General features: G+C 39.2%; 1 protein-coding gene across 2 annotated transcripts in view; it reads left to right on the forward strand.

The window, feature by feature from the left end:
• TGFB2 (transforming growth factor beta 2) overlaps window positions 1–14,099 on the forward strand; it is a 126,424-nt gene extending 112,325 nt beyond the window's left edge. For both annotated transcript variants that reach the window (XM_056568356.1, XM_056568357.1), the window contains exons 3-7: window positions 1,357–1,489; window positions 2,433–2,543; window positions 4,441–4,615; window positions 5,267–5,420; window positions 9,495–14,099. In XM_056568356.1, the coding sequence (XP_056424331.1) occupies window positions 1,357–1,489; window positions 2,433–2,543; window positions 4,441–4,615; window positions 5,267–5,420; window positions 9,495–9,653 (732 nt within the window). In that variant the 3' untranslated portion in view covers window positions 9,654–14,099. The remainder of the gene's footprint in view (window positions 1–1,356; window positions 1,490–2,432; window positions 2,544–4,440; window positions 4,616–5,266; window positions 5,421–9,494) is intronic.
• Window positions 14,100–14,861: the final 762 nt, after the last annotated feature.

Below are 14,861 nucleotides of genomic sequence, written 5' to 3' on the forward strand. Positions count from 1 at the left end.
TCGCTAGAACGAGCCGAGAGAAGAGCCCGTCTGAGTGCTTCTTCCCCTGACTCCCTTCAGAAGACGGGTTCCATAGACTTAATATAGGAGTTGTCTTCTGTAGCGAAACAAGGAGAGACACATCTACTACACGCTTCTCCTGGCTTGTCCTAGCAAATGGTGGGGGGCTGAACACCCATAACCCAACCAATTTGCCTGAAGTGTCAATTTTTTTTTTTTTTCAAATGATGGTAATGTTTTAAGGCAGAAACATATCTATGGGGAGGTGCTGCCGAGGTATATGTGCTTGGTGTCAAACGGGTGCCAAGAATCCACACTTCCTTGGCCAGGGTTTTTGAACACAGGGTTAGGGCAGTGAGCTGGGTCTTTGCCTTTCTACAGCTCTGGGTTAAAGGAGATGTCCAGTATGAAATCAGAAAGAGGACTTTGCCATAAACAGCACCACTTTTCATTATGGGATGTGTTTGGGACTGCAGATCAACACCATTCAAGTGAATGTAATCGAGCAGTGTTGTTTCTGCCAAAAATCAAACAAAAAAAAATAAACCCTCCAGAATCTTTATAGTTTTATAAAACCTCTTAAATTTTAAAGGGTACCTCTCATCAAAAAAACTTTTGATATATTATAGATTAATGTATGCAGAATAACTTTACAGTTGCATGTTATTAAAAAATATGCTTCTTTCTATTTAATTTTCCACTTTGAAGAAATGACCACTAGGGGTCTCCCTACCAGTCCTGGCAGCAAGCATTTCAGACTCATGCTGGAGTCCTAAACACTACGAGCTGCCAGTCTGCTTTGTTCACAAAGGAGAACACTCAGAGCTGCCAGCCTGCTTTGTTCACAGCCTGTTTGGCTGTGAACAAAGCAGGCTGGCAGCTCTGAATATTTAGGACTCCAGCATGAGTCAGAAATGCTTGCTGACAGGACTGATCGGGAAAAATACAATAGAAAGAAGCATATTTTTCATTAACATGCTATTGGAAAGTTATTCAACATTCATTCATCTAAAATATATCAAAAGTTTATTTGATGAGAGGTACCCTTTAAAGCATTTTAATCTCTGTACAAGCAATGAATGACAGGCTATCTGGGAATTTTTATCCACCTGAGAGCAGATGTGATAGGTTCTAAGTCCAAGCCCCCTATAGGACCGGGCATCGCCATAGCTACGCATGATGCTTCAGCCAAACACCAGAAAACGTAACCCTCTGGCCAGAACCAGTTTGAGTGATTACGCTCCAATATTTATTTCTTTTTAATGATAATACTATTGTGTATTTATTAGGGTCACAATGCCATAAGGTTTTGCCTTGTCTTACTCTTTTTTTTGGGGGTGTTATCTGTTCATACAGATTCTCAAATCCAAAGACTTTACGTCCCCGATGCAGCGCTACATAGACAGTAAAGTAGTGAAGACGAAAGCGGAGGGGGAGTGGTTGTCATTCGACGTGACAGAAGCGATAAAGGAATGGCTCCGTCACAGAGGTAAGGACAGATGTTTGCTCATCTTTTGTAGGGCTTTTTATCACCTATTGGGCCATGATCTTCTTTTTGGTCATTGGTGAAGCACATGGACTCCTTCTCTGAAAAATGGCCTTCGCTCAAAGGGAAGACCTGAAAATCTGCCTTTTCATCGTGTTAAGGATTGAAGTTTACCAACCCCTGAAGTTCTGTACTGGATCGGCCCACGAAACATCCCAGCATTGGCCACTTTATGGAAGATTTGAATTAGTAGGTCCATTTTGTAGGATAATCCCAGTTAAAGGGGTACTCCAGTGGAAAACATTTTTTTTTTTAATTAACTGGTGCCAGAAAGTTAAACAGATTTGTAAATTACGTCTATTAAAAAATCTTAATTCTTCCAGTACTTATCATCTGCTGTATACTACAGAGGAAATTATTTTCTTTTTGAAGTCCTTTTCTGTCTATCCACAGTTCTCTCTGCTGACACGTCTGTCCATCTCAGGAACTGTCCAGATCAGGAAAGGTTTGCCGTGGGGATTTTCTCCTGCTCTGGACAGTTCCTAACATGGACAGAGATGTCAGCAGAGAGCACTGTGGACAGATAGAAAAGGAATTCAAACAGAAAAGAATTTCCTCTGTAGTATACAGCTGCTAATTAGTACTGAAAGGATTAAAAAATGTTAATAGAAGTAATTTACAAATCTGTTTAACTTTCTGTAACCAGTTGACTTAAAAAGACCTAATTTTTTTTTCCACCGGAGAACCCCTTTAATATGGAAACAACTCCGACAAGTTGAAGATTAATACTTCCTTGTCAAGTCACCTCCAAGGTTGTCCCCCAAGTTGTAGTTTTGCAACATCTGGAGTTCAACAGTTTGAAGACCACTGCACTAAGATGTATTATAAATTTCTTAGACCCCATTATCTTTCATGAAACTGAAATTGTAACTTTATTCTCTTACAGATCGTAATCTTGGATTTAAAATAAGTTTACATTGTCCTTGTTGCACCTTCGTACCCTCCAATAACTATATCATCCCGAATAAAAGTGAGGAGCTAGAGACTCGATTTGCAGGTACAGTGCGGATAATATGTATATTTGTTTATATTTCGGTGATATACAGTCACAGTGTGATCACTCGGCAACTTTTGAGAAGAAACATCAGGGAGATCCCCTAAATGAACACAGTTCCCAAACTGGACCCTTAAACAAATACAAAACCCAAACCAGACACCCCAAATAATTGCAGAGTCCAGACAACATAAACAATTGCAAACGCCAGACCAGACCCTCTAAATAAATACAGATACTAGACCCCTTAAAGGGGTACTCCGCTGTTCAGCATTTGGAACAAACTGTCCCGAACGCTGGAGCTGGTGCCGGGAGCTTGTGACCTCATAGCCCCACCCCCTCATGACGTCACCTCCCGCCCTCAATGCAAGTCCCATAGACTTGCATTGAGGGGGCAGGGTGTGACGCCATGAGGGGGCTGTAACGTCACGAGCTTTCGGCTCCAGCGTTCGGAACAGTTTGTTCCAAACTCTGAGCAGCGGAGTACCCCTTTAAATACAATCTGACCAAATGAAAACATTTCCAAGACCAGGCCCCTTTAACAAATTCAGGCCCCAGACTAGACACCTCCAAACAAATACAGATCACAGACCAACTAAATAAATACAAAACCTCCAGAATTGCTGAACAAACACAGACTCTTGGTCAGTCTTTCCTGTAATATAGACCCTAGACCAATCTACCGCTTATTGCAGACCCCAGACCTGTGCCATCATTAATATAGACCCCAGACCTGTGCCATCCTTCATATAGACTTCAGTCCAGTGCCATCCTTAATACAGACCCCAGACCAGTGCCATCCTTAATAAACACCCCCAGTCCAGTGCCATTCTAATATAGACCCCAGACCAGTGCCATCCTTAATACAGACCCCAGACCAGTGCCATCCTTAATAAACACCCCCAGTCCAGTGTCACTCTAATCTAGACCCCAGACCACTGCCATCCTTAATACAGACCCCAGACCAGTGCCATCCTTAATAAACACCCCCAGTCCAGTGCCATTCTAATATAGATCCCAGACCAGTGCCATGCTTAATATAGACCCCCAGACCAGTGCAATCCTTAATACAGACCCCAGACCAGTGCCATGCTTAATACAGACCCCAGACCAGTGCCATCCTTAATACAGACCCCAGACCAGTGCCATCCTTAATACAGACCCCAGACCAGTGCCATCCTTAATAAACACTCCCAGTCCAGTGCCATTCTAATATAGATCACAGACCAGTGCCATCCTTAATATAGACCCCCAGACCAGTGCCATCCTTAATACAGACCCCAGACCAGTGCCATCCTTAATAAACACTCCCAGTCCAGTGCCATTCTAATATAGATCACAGACCAGTGCCATCCTTAATATAGACCCCCAGACCAGTGCAATCCTTAATACAGACCCCAGACCAGTGCCATCGTTAATACAGACCCCAGACCAGTGCCATTCTTAATACAGACCCCAGACCAGTGCCATCCTTTATACAGACCCCAAATCAGTGCCATCCTTAATAAACACCCCCAGTCCAGTGCCATGCTAATATAGATCCCAGACCAGTGCAATCCTTAATACATACACACTTTTGTTTTATTCAGACCCCAGACCACACTCCATAAATACAGCCCCCAGACCACACTCCTTGCTAATACAGACCCAAGACCTTATTCCTCCTTAATACAGACCCCAGACCACACTCCACTTAAATGTAAACCCCAGCTTAGCCAAATCTGTCATTTGGCACAATGTTACCGGTGATTCCCCTCTAGTGCTCCAGCTAATCCTACCCAAATTCTGTTTTACAACTCTGCAGGTTCTGTATATGGAGATGTTGCTTTGATATTAAATATTAGGAACATATAAATTATATTTGTAGATTAGAATTATGATTCCAGTTTCTATATTTTAGGTATTGATGACTCCTTATATGCTGTGGTGGACCATAAAATTGGGAAGCCTGGTCAGAAAAAACAAAACAGCCACACCCCTCATCTACTGCTGATGCTGCTACCGTCATACAGACAAGAGTCCCAGCAGTCAAACCGGCGGAGAAAACGGGCATTAGATGCTGCGTATTGTTTCAGGTATTAGGAGAGGCTACAAAGAGCTTGGGGACTTCTAAAGAGTGAGAGGCTACAAAGAGTCTCTCTATCTCTGGAGGACCCAACAAGTCCATGCATTACATTGACAGCCTATTCATTTTAATGAGCATCATGTAATTCTTCACTTCTCCTGCGGTGGTGCTGCAGGAGAAGTAATCACTTGCTGCATTACTTCAGCTGATCGCTCAGGGTTTTAATAGAAATCGGCTCCTTTATGGAGTATTTGTTATATATTTTTAGCTTAAATTCAATATTAAATCACATGTTAAATGAGGTTTTACTTCTGAATCTGTTTTCAACCTCTTAGACTCATTCGCTATGATTGAGTCTATTGGGTGGAGCTTGTAGAGTTGTTTAGAGAGTACGTCGACCAATCAGGTTTTTTAGTTTTTTTGCTTTTTTTAGTCAACAAGAAAGCAAGAAAATATGACTCTACTGCAGTGTTTCCCAACCAGGGTGCCTCCAGCAGTGGCAAAACTATAACTCCCAGTATGCCCGGACAACCATTGGCTGTCCAAGCATGCTAGGAGTTGTAGTTTTGCAACAGCTGGAGGCTCCCTGGTTGGGAAACACTGCTCTACTGTGTTAGTCGCATCACTGAGAAGTTAACTGGGGAGTTTGTTTCTTTCGCAGAAATGTCCAGGACAACTGTTGTCTACGTTCTTTGTATATCGACTTCAAGAAGGATCTTGGATGGAAATGGATACACGAGCCCAAAGGATATAATGCAAACTTTTGTGCTGGCGCTTGCCCCTATTTATGGAGCTCGGACACACAGCACTCTCGGGTAAGTCCACATAGGTCGGTGGTGTCCTGAAAATTGACATATATGACGTACTGTATATGTATTGTCCCCCTCATCCAACACTGCCGGTAAATACTTTGGTAGGCCCACGTGCTGACCAAGGGCCCTTCTGCATAGGCCGACACTGGGCAAATTAAAAGTGCAGATCTCAGCACTTGTTTACTAAGCCTTGAATCAACTCAGTTGTCAGGCGGCACGAACGATTGCTGGATCTTTCATGTGGCCCCTTAAATTCATTGTCGCCCACACAACTGGATATGGGTCCGTCAACGATAATTTATTAGGCTGCACAAAAGATTCAGTTGGCTGAGTAGCCAGCAGATCGCTGGTTATCGGGAATGGATCTTAATTGTCCCATGTAAAAGGGCCTTAGAGGGGTAATCCGCTGGAAAAACATTTTTTTTAAATCAACTGGTGCCAGAAAGTTAAACAGATTTGTAAATTACTTCTATTTAAAATTCTTACTCCTTCCAGTACTTATCAGCTGCTGTATGATCCACAGGAAGTTATTTTCTTTTTGAATTTCCTTTCTGTCTGACCACAGTGCTCTCTGCTGACACCTCTGTCCATTTTAGGAACTGTCCAGAGTAGGAGCAAATCCCCATAGCAAACCTCTCCTGCTCTGGACAGTTTCTAAAATGGACAGAGGTGTCAGCAGAGAGCACAATGGTCAAACAGAAAGGAAATTCAAAAAGAAAAGAACTTCCTGTGGATCATACAGCAGCTGATAAGTATTGGAAGGAGTAAAAATTTTAAATAGAAGTAATTTACAAATCTGTTTAACTTTCTGGCACCAGTTGATTTAAAAAGATTTTTTTTCAGCAGAGTACCCCTTTAAGGCCCTTTTACATAGGACAATTAAGATCCATTCCCGATAACCAGCGAACCGGAGTAAAAATTTTAAAAATAAGTAATTTACAAATCTGTTTAACTTTCTGGCACCAGTTGATTTAAGCTGGTCATACATATTAAATAGCTGTTGACCAATTACTTGTTCCACCAACAGCTGTTTCTCCTGATCCTCCTATATACCCATACACACTCAGCCAAGCACAAGTGTTTTCAATGGAGAGATGAGGGTCAGCCACTGCCAGATATCTCCGGTATATTGGGAGATTATTGCACCAAGAACAAAAGGATCGGGCAGTTTAAATCCAACTGCTTGATCCTTATGTCTCTGATTTCTGCCATCAGGGAGAGCTGGGAGATTCCCATACACATAAGGGGTCATTCACACAACCGTTATACCCCAGTAAAGGGAGCTTCGTCGGCCAGTCCGTAGGAAGGACAGGAGCTGCGAGGAGAAAATAATAGTGCATGTCGTATTTTTTTTCTTCGCTCAGCTACTGTAAAATACCGGACCCCTGATGGACCCCATTCAAGATTTGACCCGTTCAGGGTCTGTCAGCCTTAAAAAAAAAAAAAAGTCAAACGGACACACATAGGGTCGGTGCACAACGGCCATGTGAACATATTGATACTTACGTGGGCATTGCACCTCCGATACCAACCTCATTCTGGGTGAACCTGTTACGTCTGAGACAACACTGCCTGAGACGACACTGCCCTAGTCCTGTAAGTGCCGGGCCATGCTTTCCTCTCATGTGCCTATGTTCTGTATAAGAGTGTCGGCCCTTACAAAAATGTCCTAATCTATCCAACTCCAACACTGCACATAATAGGGATCTAATAGTTATACATGTGATCACTGCTTATCAGAGCGTTAGTAAAATATCATTAGGTAAAGTAACTCAGTAGTAGTCTAAAAGGAGACAAGCAACAATATGTTCTCACGGGGGTGGTGACCAGGTAGACATACACATAAGATAGCTCGTTTGGCCAACAGCTATCTCTCTCGATCCTCTAATACGTATGAACTCTTGGCTGGGCCGAGCATTCATGTGATCTGCATGAAATGAGAGGAGGCCACTTTTAGACACCTTTGGTGGGGGCTTATCTCTCCAAGTACAAAAGGATCACACAGTTGAAACCCAACGTGCACGATCATCAGAAGACCTCCATACATACCAGATGGTTGGCCGGACGCACTGAACCTGGCAGGTTTAGCTGACACACATGTAACGTGTAGGGGGGTCTTCATTATAAGTCCTCATTAGAGGTTCTTTACTTTGATACCTTTTATAGACCACACTCCTATCTATATGTGGAACATCACAAGGATTTGAAGCTTGTAGCAATCGAGGCTGCTCCGGGGTATTTTAGATACATTGGAGTCTTACACCACATGAACCACATATATAGTGGAACATCTAGAACTTGAGCAAATCTCACTCCACACTTTACAGGAGAAATGTTCTCAGGAAGTTCAGCTGTCACAAATATCTTTTTGGGCATTTACGGTACACAAGACGCCAGCAAGAATGTAACACAACGTAGGCTTTGTAGCCACGCTGAAGAGGTCTTCTGTGTTTAGTTATAAATAGTCAATTGAACCTGTAGGAAAAGGTCACTTTATGTTTTACTAACCTATTAATGGCATCCTTATAAGTCCGTAAGCGTTGCCACCGGGTAACATATACACTTCCTGTAGTGCCACAGAAATAGTATGCATTATATACAGTTAACAGTAACATTACAACTATAAGACTATTACAGATTTTTCTTTTAGAATTTTTGTAACTGGTCTTATATTTTTATTGCTTCATATAACCGTTAAAGTTTTTTTTTTTTTTTATATAATATACACTAGTTTCCGTGTAGATATTCTCTTAGTATCTGTCTTATGCATTTGTGTTATACAGACCTGTAATACAGTGCCTATAACCATCTATGGTCCTATTCTGTACCACCAATTTTATACATAGCAGCACAGATATTTTTGTTTTTACATCAATTCAAAATAAATCTGTAAGAAAATAATTGTAGGTACTCAAAGAAGTATGTCTGCTAGACCAGTGTTTACCAAACGCGCAGTCCTCAAGTACCCCCCAACAGGTCATGTTTTAAGAATTTTCTTCGTCTTTCACAAGTGATATAATTATGTTCAGTACATCAGGTAACACTACAAATGGGATATCCTCAAATCTTGACATGTTGGGGGTACTTTTGGGACTGGGCTTGGGAAACACAGGTCTAGAAGACAATACGGTGCAGCATGGAGGCATCATATAGTAGCCCATTGCACGATATTGCAATAAATGGTTTAGTTGACTTTGATCTAATGTGTTTAGCCAGCAAAAGGTTGCATATATTTAATCTAAATAGACAGGATCCCGTGAATCCTCTTTCTGCTCCATGTTGAAATGAAGGTGGATTGGCGCTTTATTTGCATGGAATTTTGAGTGGACTATAACAAATTTGGAGCCAAAATACAAAGTCCCATTCACTTCAATGGGATTTTACTTGTAGATTCCATCAGACTTCAGATCTGCGTCAGAATTATGTTAGAAAAATACTCTATGTGATGGAAATTTCAATTGACCTTAATAAGAGACTTATTCTAGGAGGAATTCACAATGATTTTGATGCAAAATCTGACTAAAAATGTGCGTGAATTCCACCTGAAGTTACTTCAGTGCACTAATACTAACCATTATACTAACCCAGTATAACAGTCTGACCCTTGCTTAACACAAACGCTGATCTCCAAGAGCTGAGATCCCCAACCCTGTCCACAAGGCCACCAAGAGTCAAGGATTAAAATTTTTCCCTGTTCTATTCCAATGGAGTCTGAAAAAAACCTAGATTGTTGGTGGGCCTTAAGGACGGGGTTGGGGACCACCGTCCTATGGCGTGTTATATGGCTTGGTATCATGTTGGCATCATCTATTACATGGGGAGATGTGTGGCTGAGGAAAATGATTTTTTAACATTTTGAAACCAAGAGATCAGCCAACAAATGAGTTTTTGCTTTTGTATTGGCTTATCTCTGGGCTCATTTCATAGGACAATTATTGCCATTTTTGGCTTAAGAAATTAATAAAATTCTTATAAGATAATTGGTTACAGGTTTTACACTGGGGCCCACAGTTTCCAGTTATGCCTCACATGTATTCCCATTTGATATACCAACTATCTGTTGTTCTTTTTCCATAGGTGCTTGGTCTGTACAACACCATCAACCCAGAAGCATCAGCCTCTCCATGTTGCGTATCTCAAGATTTAGAATCTCTCACCATCTTGTACTATGTCGGAAAGACACCGAAAATTGAACAGCTTTCAAATATGATCGTGAAGTCATGTAAATGTGGCTAACCTTTACCAGAACGGCAAGTGTTTTTTTAGTGGGATAAAACAGAAAAAAAGTAACTTTTTCGAAGGAGAAAAAGCAAAAATAGGCCTTGTTTGATCAGTGTTATATTCTTAATAAAAAGGAAGACAAAAACGGTACTAGCGTGAACTTTTTGGAAAGTTTATTTTTTAATAACTGGCAGAAACTATACATCACCGAAGGCTTTATCCAGAGATGTTAATAAAACTTGGAGTGGAACATTACTCCCTCTCCCATGCTATGATGTTCCTGGTGTTACAGTAAAAGATTTGGGCCAATTTCTTCAGTCTCGATGCCTGCCAGGATCTACCCAGGTCTCCTGAAATTCATTTTGTTGACACATCATTTTTCCTCTCTGGTACTCTGTTGAATACATCACGAGATTCTCTGGTTTTCCTCCCATGCCTGTGTTGTAACCAGCTTTGAAAGGCCCACTTTAAAAAAAAAATAAAATGTATGTTTTTTTTTTTTTTGTATTTGTAGTTGACAACGCTATAAAATAAAATAAAAAAAGGTATAAAAAAAAAGTAGATGTGTATAAACATAGGAGATTTGCCTCACCGTAGAGTTTCCGACTTATTAACAGGATGGAATGTCTCAATTGTTTCTGAGCATCTTTTGAAGATCATAAAAAAAATATTAATATAAAAGAATAAACACTGGAATAATGTGTTAGCGATATTATGTGAAGAAAAAAAAGAAAATAGTGGAAAAAAAAAATCTCATTTAGTGGAGTTGTATCTGTCCCCGGAAATACTCAGATTCCTTTTTTGTTTTCTCCACAACAAACATGTCTACACGTTGGTTAGTTTTCCAACTTTTTTTGCTCTTTTTGAACGTTTTGTCGTCATTATGTGAGGCTAGTCACTGTTCCCTTGGTAAATGATGATTACCTGTAAAAACCTGGGTAAGATATAACAAATAAGAAACAAATAGCCTTAGTCGACCGAGAAAAGATTTTGGATACATGTTGTTATCTTGACTTGGAAATGACAGACTCTGACTGATTGCTATGGGCATAACCACTGTTCTTCTGTGCATTCTTTTTTTTTTTTACTATTTTTATTCCCCTTCTTCATCTTCATGGTGGTAAATTTTATATTGTTCAAATTTCTTCTATAATTGGTTCTGCCAAAACAATAGCCAACATATTCAATAGTTCTGTGTTTTTGGCTTTTTCTGAGCCACGATCAGTTAACTTGAATGTAGACCTAGAAGCTCCTGAAGGCCCTGAAGGTTGGACCAGCTTTGACCATTTTAAGTCATCATTTGGGGCATTCTCTTTTAATATTCTTCTAATACTACATAGTGAGCCCAGTAAATGGGTTCATGACCGTAAAGTAGAATTTCCCAGTTCTTATCATGAACTGAAAATCCAGAGTAGGCCTGTTTTTGGTCCACACTCGTATTAGCACGGCACCTATGTACAATTGTATGACTTGCCCATAGCAACCATTCTGAATCTTTCCACTGTTATTTTTCTGATAAGGTATTAAATATTATAGATCTACTTGTTTTCCCCACTCTTTTTTCTTACCTCAGCCCTCCTTGACCATGTCTACGGCTAATCCCGTACCCAACCAAAAATTAGTTGTTGACCACGTCCTATCCTGAAATCTCAGTCTGAGGCATTTATATGAATGAATTATTGTAAATTTCATTTATTAAACCAGTGAAATATTTAATAATTGCCGGTCTAATCAACAGACCTTACTATGATGCTGTATAGCACTGCTATATGTTTTTGTACCAATAGTATTACTATGGAGGGGGGTGGGGGCGCCGTGGAGCCAACATTATTTGGAAACTATTTTGTAGATCTCTGTTGTAAACATTGAAAACCGATAATTATGTTCGTCATGTGTAAAATGTACAATCATACCGTATTTTTTATACTCTGTACAAATTGTCAGCTATAGCGATTTTTCATTTATAGTTAGGGCTCTTTTATTGATTGCTCGGAAATTGATGATTTTCTGTGTAGCTGGCCAGTATGAGCTGAGTCCTGTACATTGACTTGCACTAGAATACATATTTTATGATACTACATCTTGCTCATAATTATGCCACAAGCTACCTGTTCTCTTTGTTTTCATTTTGTTCTGCAGGTTTCCAAACCGAACAAAAAGTTTAGTTTTTTTTTTTTGCAGTAATGGATTTGAGATTTATTGGGAATTACACTGTATTTCACAGATTCAGATCATTTAGAAAAACTATTTGGCACATATAAAATTTTAATTCACACCCCAGTCTGACAAACTGAAATAAAATAATTCATCGAGTTCTAGGGGCTCCTCAATATTGGGCTCATATGATCCTAACTGGAAAGGGTTGGCTTATTTAATGTAAAGCAAGTAAAAAAAATGTTCTACCAACCCGAGAAAATATTTATTTCTTGCCAAAATCAAATTTGATAGAATTTCTGGGACGAGCCAATAAGCAGCTGGTCTTGTAACCCCTGCAGTTACACTGATCAAGTCAAGGGTTTGGTCTACCGTCGATGATTCTTGAGGTTAGAGGAAAACCAAATAAAAACATCTCAGCTTTTTGGTAGGTCTCCAGTTCAGTATATCGACAATAACTCTAGAAGTAGAGCTTCTGGAACTTGCTTAATGCGGGTTGGTCTGCCATCTTGGTCAGAATGGTGGTAGACCATCAAAGTGGTCTACATCGGACTTTTTAGTCAGCTTTGTCCCAAAGAATAGAGTGAAATCATTATATATTAATTCACACTTTCTAATTTGGTCTACTAAATTCATTAAGTGTTATGTCCCATACTTAGTTCAACCTCTGAGGAGTATGTAGCTATGATATGGCACTCATAGACTTCTCTTGGGCCGCACTGTACCTGTGAACCATTAACTGGACACTTTTAATATGTCGTAGAGACATATGAAATGTTTTGATTGGCCAATCACAAGCCTGTCTAGCACTTTTTCTCCCAGCTCTGTGCTACGTGAACTGGATGGACTCATAATGTAAGTCTATGAAATCGGGCCTCCTAGACCCAGACCAGGGAGAGAAGAAGCACATGGCCACGTGTTTGTTTTCCTTCTCGTCATAGGTCGGCCCCAACCGATAAAAACTTTTTCTGTTCACAGGTACTGTTTAAATACTATATAACAAAACTATTCTCCCATTGAAATATCACAGAGGCTCCAAAAAACTGAGAGTTACTATAGGCTATATACTATGGAGCTACACAGGGTTAGTATGTACCTTGTGTATGTGGCCTAAAATGTAATATTCTGGGGTCCTTATATGTCTGTTTTTTACATGTATAATCAGTCATCACCTAACCGAGAAACTAAATTCTCGAAATAAATCATTTTTCGATTAAATAAAAATAAAAAATGTTATTTTTATTTTGCGATTTTTTTTTTATTTTCAGTTTTAAATTTCAAAAAGTGTATATCTTAAACCAAATTTCTAATTTTGTCTCCATTTTTTAAACACAATGTATAAACTTAATCTATGCAGCTAACGCCCAATAATTCTCAACATTACTGAAACGTCTGTCGATGCGTCAGCTCATGATAGTACGCAAAGTACGCTCTACAACCTACAGTATGCTTCCAAACAAGCAAACAAAAATAACTTTTGTCTTCAGAACTATGTAAATAGTTATAAATATGAGCAGGAACAACATGTAAGTGATTTTATTTTATTGTCTTTTATTGTTTTTTATTTTACAATTTCTTTTTGTTTTGTTTTTTTTTGCTAGGAAAATGCAGTGAATATGCCATATTCCAATACTTTCAGTGTAAAATATTTTATAAAGGGCCGAGAAGCACCCTATATACATAACAACAACCTATAAAAGGTGTATTTAATTTTTTTATTTTTTTTTTACCATGAACTTAGAAGAAAAAAATAAATATATTATTGACTCCATCATTCTTAGAACTTTCGTTTGACTTCCGCTTTCCAGGAAATACGCCAAGTTTTCAGTAAAGCAATTTTGAAGGGGGTTGAGATGATTAAAGAGAGAAGCAAATGAGTAATGGTTACTGGTGGTATTTCGGATAGCAAAGGCTTCTTTATTTTGCATGTCAAAACCATTACCCTGCGGTGGATGCAATTAAATGTGAGTGAAATGGATTTCTTCAACAGTGTATTGTTTGGTAATTTTTTTTTTTTTTTTTTAACTCTGCCACTTCTGAAATTTTTTTTTGTGTTTCCAATTGAATTGGGTTTAGTTTTTCTTTATAATGTATTGTTTAATTAAAAAAAAAGTTAAAAAAAAAATTTTGGTAAAAGGAAAACTGAAGTTCAATGTTGGGCGTTTCATACAACAATACACCTGTATAGACCGTGTAAGAGAAAATAAATATACAACCAGTTCAACTGTATTTTTGACTTATTATTATGTATTTTAACACATTGTATGTTTGTTTTCGTGGTGCTGTAGTGGTAAATAAATTATTTCAGTTGTACGGTTGTGTGTTCGTGTTTTGTTTAGTTTACTGTTTATTTTTTGTTTAGTTTTTTACAATTTAAAAAAAATATATATATTTTAGTACTGTATGCATATTTCTGTTACGTCACTATCTGCAACACAATAGTGGGGACTTCTCTGCCCTGCAGAATAATAGGACTTGTGGAACTTTTCATGATTAGGGTGTACTATAAAAGACCCCCTAAACTCACACAAGTTGTGCAACCCTATGCCAGCCTGTATATGTTCATTTATGTCAGTGGTCCAGTGGTGTAGCGTGGGTTGTCAGCACCCGGGGCAAGGCAAGTAATTTGCGCCCCCTAACCCGTGGATTTTAGCACTCGAGTCTCTTCCACTAGATTAGTTAAAGAAACCCTTACCCCCTAAGCACATGGATTGTTTGTTATGAAAATACTGATGTAATTAAAGTAAAATGCATCTAAATACAAGTTTATTTTCAAACACTTTATTGAGTGCGAACATTACACATTCTCCACATTCTCAGCAGGTCTATGAATACAAATCTACAAATGTAGTAACCGAGCATGGGCCGCGCTATTATATGTCGTCTCACAACCATCGTAAACCACAAAAAATATCAAGAACAAAAACTAAACATCAAAATGGAACCAAACCCTGGAGATGATCCAAGACTGGGCTAGATGGAGCCAACTTCCTCAATCCTGTACCTCTAATTGTAATTCTTTAATAGAAGTGCAAGATATCAATCTGTATATAATTAGGTAGGCAGTAA

This window comes from Hyla sarda, chromosome 3, assembly GCF_029499605.1.
Source record: "Hyla sarda isolate aHylSar1 chromosome 3, aHylSar1.hap1, whole genome shotgun sequence".
NCBI classification, from domain to species: domain Eukaryota; kingdom Metazoa; phylum Chordata; class Amphibia; order Anura; family Hylidae; genus Hyla; species Hyla sarda.